This window comes from Ciona intestinalis, unplaced genomic scaffold (genome assembly GCF_000224145.3).
Source record: "Ciona intestinalis unplaced genomic scaffold, KH HT000296.1, whole genome shotgun sequence".
In the NCBI taxonomy this organism is placed as follows: domain Eukaryota; kingdom Metazoa; phylum Chordata; class Ascidiacea; order Phlebobranchia; family Cionidae; genus Ciona; species Ciona intestinalis.
Genome location: NW_004190617.1, coordinates 1 through 11,760, shown reverse-complemented (window position 1 = coordinate 11,760; position 11,760 = coordinate 1). Strand labels below are relative to the sequence as shown.

Genomic DNA, 11,760 nt, shown 5'->3' with positions numbered 1-11,760 from the left:
GAGGGTAAATGAGCTACAAATCGAAATCCACATCAGTTGATGGGACAGAAAAAATGTGGCAATTGTAGTATTTTACCAGACATTGAACAACTCGTTGTCTATATTGATAAGAAAATAAAATATTTTGTTACGCATTACTATGCCATCTATATTGATAAAAATCTTTTCTTTAACTTTATCCAATCAGCTTTCTTCATCTGATGTGACGTCATCCATTACGAATGGTGTGATTACGTGTTCGTTCTATCGACCAATGAGCGTCACGAAATCCGTGGCCGGCAGTGACGTCACTTGGAACGTGAATAATCAAAATTTTAACGTTCTATACGCGGAGGGGGCGATCTACGCCAATCGGAGCATCCATTATCATTCACTACGAAAACACACACACGGGGCATTCAATCTGCTGAAGCCTAAAGGTGACACTTTTTGTAGCACTGTGTGGTTAGATGAGACACCTTTAGCACATAATATCAAAATCCCTGACCGTTATAACAATTAACAGCAACGGTCTGTAGGAATCGTGAAGATATGCTATAGTTGCCACGGTTAATAGGTCTAGGCGTTGTAAATTAATATTATAGTGTCTTTAGCATCTGTAAATTTTCCAAATAAAACATTTTTTGCCTTTTTAGGTTCGGGTGCGGCGTCTGTGCATGTTAATTACATGATCATGCTTATCGTCGTTGCAACGATGCTGTCTACAACTATAATGTGAGAAGTCGTTACAGAGAAATAGTTATTAGTAGGTCATAAAAGTCACGTCGTCTCTTTTTCTTTGGTCATGCATTTCTTGTATTTCACGTTTATCGTGTTTTTAAATATACAAGTATTATAACCAGTTATTACTAAAATAAATAGGTTGTTGTATAGTATAGGGTGGGAGAAGATGTGACAGCTTTTCATTCTATGTTCTTGTCCCATTTGGTAGTGAAGAAAGAAAATGGAAAACCGTATCCTTACGACTCCCATAGACCGTTTTTAATTGTTCAAAACACGATCAAGATATTTGGATATTACGAGCTAAAGCTGTCCCATCTTCTCCCACCCTACTATAGTTACTTTTGGTATGGTGACGCTAACTCGTTCCATTTATCAACGCAGCAGTTTGTGAATATATGATCTTGCTAGCATTATTTCCGTTTACCACCAAATGGGGTCGCATAAAAAAAGAGAAAAAGTAGCATTTCCTCCGACTGTATATTTTACCCCAACCTGGTCTTACTAGTTTTTTTCATCAAGTCAATAATTTGTCGACCATGTATCAACATAATAAAAAGATTCGCCTATATTCAAATAGAGTTTTCGTTCTTTATTCCTGTCATTCATTATTTGTGTTCTTTGGTCATAAGCGAGACAGGTTCATAGGCTTTTTATTCTTTCTGCCAAAACGTCTTCATTTGAATGAGGCAACAAACTTTCGTTGAATCGTGTTGTTTCTAGTTCGCTGTAGGGTTGAAATGGCAGCTTTGGGGGTGTTGTCAAAATCTTAACTCTGATTTCAGACACTTTTCCACAATATTCCAGCACTCGACATATGTAGAGCTTCATGTTGAAGCCAGCACCACGCATAACAATGTAATGTGAGCCATCCTTATATACATGCAACGGTTCAAATGATTCTAATATCGATTTTCTATTCTCTTCGTTATTTACCATAATTTCGCAATACTTGTTTAAGTTGTTAATCTTTCCCGATAAATTCCGTATCGAGAAAGACACAGCACTGGGTCTAACTTTTAAAATGGAGGGAGCTTTAATCGACTCTCTGAAATCAAAAAGAATAAACGAATGAATGTAACTTGCTTTATCCTCGACAAAAACGACAGTCGTTATAACACTAATGTTCATACACTTGGTGCCAGCTTACGAATTGCTATGTATGTTACTTTGTGGATGATTATTTTTTTTAGATTTTTTCTTTTTTATATATGGCTGATAATTTAGACAACCCATAAGAGACCACTAGGCTGGAGCAATTGCCGTTAAGTGTCTTGCTAAAGGACACATGCGCCCACAATGATAGCAGCGGTGTGCTTTGAACCCGTTTTTACCCTATGGTTAGAGGCAGACGCGCTAACCACTTTAACACGCCGCCAAAAGTTAGTTTAACATAAAGAAAACATTTAACGGTAAACTCGTACGCACCTTATGTGAAAGCCAGTAGAGGGCTCCAAAGAACTTTCCGGTATCGTCACGATTTCAGGGCGTTTTAATAACGACGTTGAGTGCGCTGCATAGCAACCGGGATCTGGTGGTGGGGCGTTTTCCGGTGTTGAGACATGTGACGTAGTATTGGGACTTAATGGTTTTGGAATCGTTCTGAAACCAATATATGGTGAAAACGTTGTTTACAAAGTACAACTATAGTGCATGGTAACACTATACCGTATAAACATTACATGGTTTTTAGTTACACTGTCTGTCCAACAAGCGTTTCTGTTGAAATTAATAAAACAAAAGTAATTTATAAGCAACTATTCACCCGGAAATAAGTTCCGAAGAGTGCCGCGATTCTTGTCTTATTTCTTGAAGACATATTCTAAATGGTGGCTTAATTGTGGAACCGGTTTCACTGATTGATGACACAGCGGGTGCCGTCGGGCTACTTGACGCAACGCTTTGGTTTGCAAAACTTCCGGAAAAATACAAATAAAAATACGAAAACGTTTATTGTGACGTAGTATCTAACTACAGAATATCGAAATATACCACATTAAAAATATTAAAATATAATAGGGCGAGAGAAGATGGGACACGTCTTTTCGTTCTATTTTCTCGTCCCAGTTTGTATAGTAAACAAGGAACATTCAAAGAATTATAAAGCCATATCCTCACGGCTCTCACAGACCGTTGTTAATTGTTTAAAACACAATCAGAGTATTTGGATATTATGTGCTAAAGGTGTCTCGTCTTCCCCCACCCTACAGTATTAGAGGTGTACAGTAAATATATGTTCGAAAACACAACCAACAAATATAGATGCCATTATCTACTGCGTTTTAAACAAAACGTAAAAACTCACCTGTTTTTAGTTGTATTATTTGTTGGGATTTTCGAGTGTGGGAGTGTGCTACCTTGCCGTACTCTGATGGACACACCCTGGTTCTCGGTTGTAAATTTACGGTAGTCTATATACGAAGTTCTGTGTACTGGAACTGTATTCAAGATGCCCTCGCATTGCAAAACTCTGAACACGTACAGTCGCCTGTTGTCGCAGGTGTAGTAATTACCGTTCATATCTTTAACTGATATAGTTGGGAAATCGGTGGCTTTCATTCGCCCATTTCTAATGTCGAAAATAGCTTGCATAACAGATCTACCATCTTGGAATCTACTTTTTATACTATCTTGAGAGAATCTAATGTCTAAAGGTGCCAAGTAATTCATGCTCGTGTACTTGGTTGATGAACTTTTCAAATACCCCGGTTTACCTTGTACATTAGGGCCCGTGCAAAGTTCAGGTGGTTATATGGCGGGTAACCCCCGCATTTTCCACCAAGTCTTAAGAACACCGAACTTTACTTACGGTAGCCTACGTAATGGCATTATTACAGCCCGTGTGGTAACAAAAGAATATACAGTACACCCATGGCCTACTCAATACACGGCCTAGGAATACACCGAAACTGCTTAGAAAATAAGAGGCCTATTAACGCGAATAATGCCCATTATAATACATTGTTACGTCACGGTTTTATGAATGGATTTTGCTGTCTGGCTGTAGTTTTTGCATCAAATAACAGTTTATTTACCATTCCCGGTTAAATTACCTTATTTTTCGGGTTATTTTATCAACATCTTATATTTTTTATAAATGTTTAAGCATGCTGACTGAACAGATAGGAGTTACTTTTAACCACGTGCGGCATACAAGTAAGTTTTACCGACAGTTTAGTTTGGCTCACTCGCTGAGTGAAAATAGTATTTGGCTTAAAAGAAGTTTTTTAAGAAAGCCTATATATATCTAGCAAAAGAACACCGCAGTAACAACAAGTAAGTTAATTGATATGTCCGTTGTGGACTTTTAAAACCGGTCCTTAAACAATATAGGATATTGGATAAACACAAGCATTAGCCTTTTGTCTAAAGGTGCTTATGCCTTGATCTGTCCTGCTGCTCATAACCCATTTTCTACTCGAGGTTTTTTTGTTAAAGCAGGACAGAGGCTCTTCCTCGAGGTCGAAAAATTGGTCATACAGCACATCATAAATTAAGACTGTATAATACAAACAAACTCACGATAGCCTTCCTTCGTACTTAAGTGTTGTGTCTAACTTTAGACCTTTGTCGATGGTGTTACTGATTGAAGATCTTCTTGCCACTTCTTCATGATCATAACATGCAAAGATGGTACCCTTATCCAAATATTTTTATCCAACTACGGAACACCTATTAACCATGCTTAAATAGCTTGCTTAATAATTCTGGTGGCTTTTTTTAATCTAAATAAAATTATAAAGGTGTGCTGCATTATAAAACTTGCCAAATGCCTGTCTACTAAATTAAATATAGCCTAATCAAAACGTAGGTTTTCTGTGTTGGTAAACTGAATCTGATTGCTCGTCTCTCTTTATGCTTTATAAACTGATATTTATATACTAATAAACCTTTTGCGCTGCTTTTTATGTCTGGTATGATTTTAACTATACAAGAAAATATCCCTGCGACACGTTCTGTGATAAACTGTAAGTTAAAACAACCTAGAACTGGTATTGAACCTACCAACAACTGCAAACTGCATTCAAAATGAAGGAAATCCATTCATAAAACCGTGACGTAACAATGTATTATAATGGGCATTATTCGCGTCAATAGGCCTCTTATTTTCGGAGCAGTTTCGGTGTATTCCTAGGCCGTGTATTGAGTAGGCCATGGTACACCATACATTGTTTGTCTGTCCCAAACAAAAGAATCCATCGAGTGTTGTTGATTCATAGCTTCACGTACTCGCTCTGCGGTCCTACTAAAATACGCCCGGTGGGACCCGGTGGGACCCGGTGAGGCCCGGTGTTACGAGTCATACTAAAACACGCCCGGTTGGGGGCCCGGTGAGTATTTCTTGAAAAGAGAGCTTTCCCTATCCAAGATCCACCAAAATGTGATGCGTGTACGGATTTTTAGCCTAATGACACCCCCGAGTTGAGTTTTTTGAAAATTAACTTTGATTATGGATGTACGAAGTTTGTTTCGTTGTTACACTTACATAATGAACTCTATTTTTAGCAAAGTTTATTCGTTGAATTTTGTTAATAGGGGGTGGGGTAAGATGAGACACCTTTTCATTATATTTCTCGTCCCATTTGGTAGTAAGCAAAGAACATTCAAAGAGTTATAAAACTATATAAAACTATGTCCTCACGACTCCCATAGACTGTTGTACCAAGGTGATCCTAGAATACAGATATTCTAGCGGCCATTTTCGATACTTTCTACTGGTACCACTAACCTAAAATTTGGACACTGTACTAACTAGACCCCAGCGGTACCGATTCCAAAATGAAAAATTTGAAATTCGAAAAAATATTAATTATGAATATTAATATTCGTCATAAAAACATATTTATAGAATTTTCTCCCAATCCAGCTTCGAATATGTTATAGCGCTAAGTGATACCTAAAATATGAAACATTATTTTCTTTAAAAAAGTGCGGGGATGGATGTTAAATACAAAAAAGTATGATCATAACTTGAATCATATAAATATTATATTTTCGATTTTTTTTGCGAAAATATAACTTACGCATACATCTATGTAGATCACTAGCATGTTATCCCCATCGAAAAAAAAAATAATTTCAATTTTTTTTTTATAACTGAATATTAATATTCGTCATAAAAACATATTTATAGAATTTTCTCCCGATCCAGCTTCGAATATGTTATAGCGCTACGTAATACCTAAAAAATGAAACATGATTTTCTTCACAAAAGTGCGGGGAAGGGTTCAGAATACAAACAAGTATGAGGGTCATAACCCGAATCATACAAGTATTAAATTTTAAAATATTTCGGCGAAAATATAACTTACGCATACATCTATGTAGGTCACTCACATGTTATCCCCATCGAAAAAAAAAATTAATTTCAACTTTTTTTTATAACTGAATATTAATATTCGTCATAAAAATATACTTAAAGAATTTTCTCCCGATCCAGCTTCGAATATGTTATAGCGCTAAGTAATACCTAAAAAATTATTTTAAAAACTATACCAATTATTCAAGTTTATTAGGCCAGTTTAGTTATTTAGTAGGGTAACGCTTACAGTTTACCATTTGTTTAGGAAATTTAATTATTTAATAAAATTAGATAAAAATTTTAAACAAACGATTTGTAAGAAATATATATATATTAGAAAATAGTTGTTTTACACTATAACTTTAAATTAAGTCAAAAAACGAAGAAAAACTACATAAAACGTCATCGACTCCATTGACTACAATCATGGCGCCCTGCCATGACTACAATAGTAAACGGGAACGACCCGCGAAAGAGAGAGAGTGTATCACCTCTCTCCTTTGCCGACATTGGAGATGCGCGTTCTATTCTTTTTTATTTCTGTGGTTCTCTTTCGAGAACGGATTCTCCTGCTAAGGTATTTCCCGCTGGCAAAACCTTTTTTTGATCACGAGATCTGATCACGTGGGAAGAGAATGTGTGATATATTTAATATCGTTGTTGTGTTCTTCCGTCTCCCAGTCGCTGCAATGTGTCCGATGCTCTGCGTTTTAATCACCATGTACATCTGAACAGGATAATTTGTTACGCTCTATATTCGTTACATGGACAAGACACGAACGAGATGTCTCGGACCAGTGTGTGGCAGAAATCGGTTTCCCCTAGAAACTAGTTCCTACCAAATACTTATAACTTATTTCATGAGAAATCTGGAACTCTGATTCTAAATAAAAATAACAGTTGTTCGATGTGACATATTTTGTACATTTCTTTTTTTAAGATTTATCTTCTAAATAAAAAAATGATGCTGTATTTTAACTTAAATTAGACATTACGGTATGTGATGTGACCTTTACTGTTAACATGCCATCAACAATGAAAAAAGGCGACAAAATCTACATTTCCACATTACATAAAAACATGTGTTCAATTAATCTTTGCTCAGAACTTTATAGATTTATGATAAAAATGATCCGTGATAGGAACCAGATTTCTGCGACCGGGACCCTATTCCTGTCGCTGACTTTTTGCCTACTCAAACTAAACCAGTACATACATTGGTTTTGTATTGTTTCTTAATATCAGAATGTAAAAAAACATTTTTGTAAAGAAAACATAAAATGTTTGTGTATATTAAAATTATTAACATATCATATTATTATCACTTATTTTCAAAACTGCGGGTAATGTGGTTCTGTTAATTATTTGCAGTCTGCTACATTAACCAGGCATCTTTGGCACCTATGTTTGTAAGCAATCAAGCTGACAATGGCAGGTCAACAGGGCTGGGTGACACTTTCTGTAGTTTAAACTGGGTTCACATGTAACATTTGATTATCAACAATAGAATTGCATTAAATAGCTCACATCACTATGACAACATGAATCTGATCTGAAGTATTGACTTTTAGGCAATTGGAAGTGGCAACTTCATAGCATGGTCAACTTTAAAGAGTCACCATACTAACATTATAGAATCTATTGTAAATAAGCACTGCCAGGGTGATGCTGCATTGAAGGATCAAATGATACAAACTTTGAATCTGGAATATAAAACTTATGAACAGCGCAACCAGATATTGGTGGTCTGATAATTACTTACAGTGTTACACAGTTTTAGTATACACAATCAAATGATCAGAAATAAACTCTTTACTGTAGAATTACCAGTTTTAACTGTACAAATCATTTATTATTTATTAGTTTTTATTTTATGTAAATACTTTCCATTATATACCTCATTTAACTGGAACAAACTAAAAAGAAGTTGTCCAGTTACTTTAAATATGGTTTTATTACTTTTAAGAAAGATATTGAGATAAAAAGCTTTAGGAATTTTAGATATATAGCAAGTTAAGATTTGTTAATTTTGGAATTTCAGAAACAAACAAGTTCTACAGTTGTTGTAGACACTTTTACAAAGTCCTTTGACGAAGCCATAGTTCTGTACCGAAGTATTATGAAAAAGGTAATCCCTCAGTAGTAATATAGTTCAGGATTCTGCATTACCACATTTGGTTTCAGCATCAAACAATGGATTCCCCTTCGCGACTACCATTTGAGGAGTTACACAAGCAAGCAAAACGAACTGCAAATGAAGAGCTGGCCAGCAATTTGCCAAAAGCTCCTATTGGTCTGGTGAATTCAACCAAAGAAAAATTTAATAAGCGTATACAAGAAATCTGTGAGGAATACCGTACAGCATATAAGAACCCAGAGGTAGGCTGTTTTTTTAGGTTCTGTATCAAACTATTTTGTTCTTAGTAACAAACCCTGTGCATTCTGTTTTTAGTGATTTCAGTAGCAAATTGCAGAGTCCCTTGTTCTTAGGCTAGCACGCTTTTTCCTTTTAAATAACTTTTTTTTGAACCATATTTAGTGTTTTCTAAATATCTAGGTCATGAAAGACGGGTTGTTTAAAAAGAATGAGGGTGTGCTGCAAGGTTGTGTGAAACATGTCTCCAACAAACTTAACAAGCAACTACTGAAGGATTTTGGTGACAAAATTAATGTTGTGTTGGAAAAAAAATTCAATGACTTTCGAAATCGTAATGCAAAATATGAGGTTAATATTTTGTGTCCCGATTACGGTGTGCAAACGGAACTTATTTTTATGTTTTTTTTTAAATATTTTTTAATATATATATTTAATTCTCTTGAATATTTTCAAATTAGGAAGAACTTCTTGAAAATGCAATGGGCAAGATTTTAGAAAGTGTCACTATATATAAAAACATGGTTGGGGAGGTATGCACAATATAATTTACACGGTTGAACATAAAATTAAAATATTCCATTTATCACAAACGACAGGGAATTCATTCATTAGTGAAACAGACTTTGAACGCATTCATCAACAGAGTAAAGCAGCGGCACTTGAATGTTTGGAGAAAAGCAGTATTAGAAATAAAGAGAATTTCGCCAACACACTGAATACTGCTATTAAGCAGGAACATGAAAAAGCTCTTGAAGTACTAAAAACAGTAGCTAAGCCTATTCTGCAGCTGCATAACGGTATAATCCTTAACTGATTAATTAAATTATAACAATGTTCTTGCAGCGTCTGGTAACACCAAATACTGTCGCTAAGCAGCAAGCTATAAAGCCAAAGCATAGTTTCAAGTTTGGAGAGATTATTGTTCAAGTTGCAAATTGTGGTATCACTGATCTGCCAAAATCAAACATCATTGTAAACAGTGTAGGATCTGATTTTATTCTAGCTAGAGGTATTTGAACAATGTTAACAAGCATTTTATATTTAATTTGCCTGTAAATTATTATTCAGACATTTTTACCTCCAAACAGATTATAGAATGTATAGGGTATGAAAGAAATTTAGGAACAATGAACCAACTCTGGCCTAAATCCCACACCCCATAGGGGCCTTGCCATGGGACAGTAACCATACAGACTATATTAAATTTTAATTTTGAAAAATGTAACAGGTCAAGTTAGCAGGATCTTGCTCCACCATGTTGGGCCTAAACTACAGACAGAGTGCAAGAATAATCCAAAATTTGCTACTGAAAGTTACCGCATTACTTTTGGAAAAGAGTGACACCTTGGGAGCAATAACAGTTGTGATGCCTGTTCTTGGCTTAGGTAAAAAGTAAATAGTAGTTACATCGTACATCATTGTTCAACCTTTTAAACCCAATAACCGTTTGTTTACATTTATGTATGAAGCAAGATAAATGAAAGTGTATTAACAGAACATAGTAAACTACTGTAATGGATACCAAGCAAAGCTTTGACATTTGAAACCACTTTCTCGTTCCAAACCAACCTCTTAAAATTCAAACATTATTCTTAGGTGACAAAGAGGTTCCAGTGGCTAGATGTGTTTTTTCCTCCATTCACCTCGTCATGATAAAATCTCACCCATTTTTAACAAAATGGGTCAAGAGGTTCACAACCATATTTTATTAGATTGAAAGAATCCAGAATCTATCTTTGTATAAGCAGTATGAAGGCAAGCGGGAAGCTATGGTAGACAAGGTGCAGAACTCGGTAGTAGAACAAGAGTTATTTCACGGGACAAGTGAAGAATCGAGTAACAAAATTCAAAATAATATTTGTCTGTAATTTTCGGCAGGCAAAGTTACAGGCGATTTTAAACTATATAATGTTTTAAAGAATTCTTTCTGAGCATGGTAAAATAATTTGGTTTATATTATGTATTTATTTTTAAGCAAGCTGAAAATGCTGAGAATAAACCATGAAAAAGAGCTGAAGGAAGTTCAAGGGGAATATGATAAAAGATATGCAGACGAAATTGGAAAACTTGTAAGTAAATTCAAACATTAAAACTTTTAAATAAACAATGTAATTAATGCTCATTCCACAAAATGACATTATTATTATAAAACTATCAACCTACTTCGTCATTGCAAAGGGTTAGAGTAGGATATTTTCATGCATTTTTTTAATGTCACGAACTGGTTGATAGACTGTACTCTACATGTTATTAGGTCTGTTGTTGTGTACCTTAAGGGTTGCTGTGTTTATTTTTCATATATTTATTATGTTACACATACCTGAGAATGTTGTGGATTGAATTTAATGTAACTTACCTTATCCTTGTGTGGCTGGAAAACGACAGTCATTAAAAAACACAGGTGTTCTGTTTCATACACCTTGTGTCAGCTTACGAGTTACCATGGGGGTATGTGTCCATGGGCAAGACACTTAACCGCAATTGCTCCAACCCAGTGGTCACTTATGGGTTGTCAAAATTATCATTCACACATAAAAAAAATGAAAAAATCTCAAAAAATTAATCACCTACGAAGTTACATACTTGGTAACTCGTAAGCTGGCACGAGGTGTATGAAGCAGAACACCTGTGTTTAACAACTGTCGTTTTCCGGCTATGAGCGGATAAAGTAAGTTAAATTCATACTTTAACTTTAAGTTATTGTTGTGGATAAATTATTTCCATAAAAATTTTAAATATGTTTGAATTTAAAAAAACGTATCAGTTACTGAACAATTTTTATCAACATAGTTTGAGAAGCATGAACAAGAGTTGCAAAAAATCAAGCAGAAATATAAAAACGAGGCCGAGAAACTGCAAGTTGAAAAGGAACATGTATATGTCATGGAAGAATTAAAAAAGGTAGAAACTGTTAAATGTCACACTTTTTAAAGCTATTATAACACAAATTTATCCAAAGTGTGTTTTAGCGACTGCAGCTTTCATGTTACTTTCCACCTATCTGTGAATTCAGTTTTGTTGTGTTACACAGTTTACTTACACTCCGAATTTAAACTGTATTCTGTAGTTAGTTTTAAAAAATATTTATCGTTGTGTTTAACAGAATCTTAAAAAATCATGCATTGGTTGAAAATGATGGACAAGATGTTTATATTCAATCACTTGCTGATAATATTCAGATCTTGGTCAATGGAAAGGTGGTGAGCGGTAAACAAAACTTTAGGATAATGTTAGGTACGAATTAAAAACAAACTTTATTGGAATAGTTTATGTTTAAACTTAGTTTATGAATCTACTAGTGGTTTATTTAAATTACTATTTAGGATCTACTTTGGTCCAAATCGTGTGTATGTCTTCAACA

The 11,760-nt window shown here is 34.9% G+C and overlaps 3 protein-coding genes across 8 annotated transcripts; 2 read left to right on the top strand and 1 right to left on the bottom strand.

The window, feature by feature from the left end:
• The first annotated feature begins 124 nt into the window (after positions 1-124).
• On the top strand, positions 125-1,297 carry LOC113475379. The gene is made up of 2 exons (XM_026839476.1): positions 125-419; positions 636-1,297. The coding sequence occupies exons 1-2, from the start codon at positions 140-142 to the stop codon at positions 716-718; spliced, it is 363 nt and encodes a 120-aa protein (XP_026695277.1). The 5' UTR covers positions 125-139; the 3' UTR covers positions 719-1,297.
• LOC108950579 lies at positions 1,247-3,583 on the bottom strand. Its single transcript, XM_026839475.1, has 4 exons — positions 3,026-3,583; positions 2,486-2,638; positions 2,149-2,322; positions 1,247-1,768 (listed from the first exon to the last, which is right to left on the bottom strand). The coding sequence occupies exons 1-4, from the start codon at positions 3,388-3,390 to the stop codon at positions 1,363-1,365; spliced, it is 1,098 nt and encodes a 365-aa protein (XP_026695276.1). The 5' UTR covers positions 3,391-3,583; the 3' UTR covers positions 1,247-1,362.
• Positions 3,584-8,043: 4,460 nt separating this feature from the next.
• Positions 8,044-10,450, top strand: LOC100186022. 6 transcript variants are annotated; one of them, XR_003397136.1, is made up of 9 exons: positions 8,044-8,150; positions 8,207-8,401; positions 8,580-8,747; positions 8,858-8,930; positions 8,990-9,165; positions 9,243-9,408; positions 9,628-9,784; positions 9,996-10,180; positions 10,375-10,450. XR_003397136.1 is itself a non-coding variant. In XM_026839471.1 (8 exons), the coding sequence occupies exons 1-7, from the start codon at positions 8,142-8,144 to the stop codon at positions 9,738-9,740; spliced, it is 900 nt and encodes a 299-aa protein (XP_026695272.1). In that variant the 5' UTR covers positions 8,044-8,141; the 3' UTR covers positions 9,741-9,784; positions 10,375-10,450. The 6 variants fall into 6 exon arrangements, 5 of the variants coding, with proteins under 5 accessions (XP_026695272.1, XP_026695273.1, XP_026695271.1 ...); XM_026839471.1 differs by lacking the exon at positions 9,996-10,180; XM_026839472.1 differs by lacking the exon at positions 10,375-10,450 and having other exon boundaries at positions 8,990-9,153; positions 9,996-10,334.
• Positions 10,451-11,760: the final 1,310 nt, after the last annotated feature.

Coding starts and splice junctions, on each gene's coding strand:
- LOC113475379 (XM_026839476.1), top strand. CDS start 140: ATGCCATCTATATTGATAAAAATCTTTTCTTTAACTTTATCCAATCAG. Junction 420..635: donor CAATCTGCTGAAGCCTAAAG/GTGACACTTTTT, acceptor TTGCCTTTTTAG/GTTCGGGTGCGGCGTCTGTG.
- LOC108950579 (XM_026839475.1), bottom strand. CDS start 3,390: ATGAATTACTTGGCACCTTTAGACATTAGATTCTCTCAAGATAGTATA. Junction 2,639..3,025: donor AATAATACAACTAAAAACAG/GTGAGTTTTTAC, acceptor GTATTTTTCCGG/AAGTTTTGCAAACCAAAGCG. Junction 1,769..2,148: donor TCTACTGGCTTTCACATAAG/GTGCGTACGAGT, acceptor TTTTGATTTCAG/AGAGTCGATTAAAGCTCCCT.
- LOC100186022 (XM_026839471.1), top strand. Junction 8,931..8,989: donor TAAAAACATGGTTGGGGAGG/TATGCACAATAT, acceptor ATTTATCACAAA/CGACAGGGAATTCATTCATT. Junction 9,409..9,627: donor TGATTTTATTCTAGCTAGAG/GTATTTGAACAA, acceptor AAAATGTAACAG/GTCAAGTTAGCAGGATCTTG.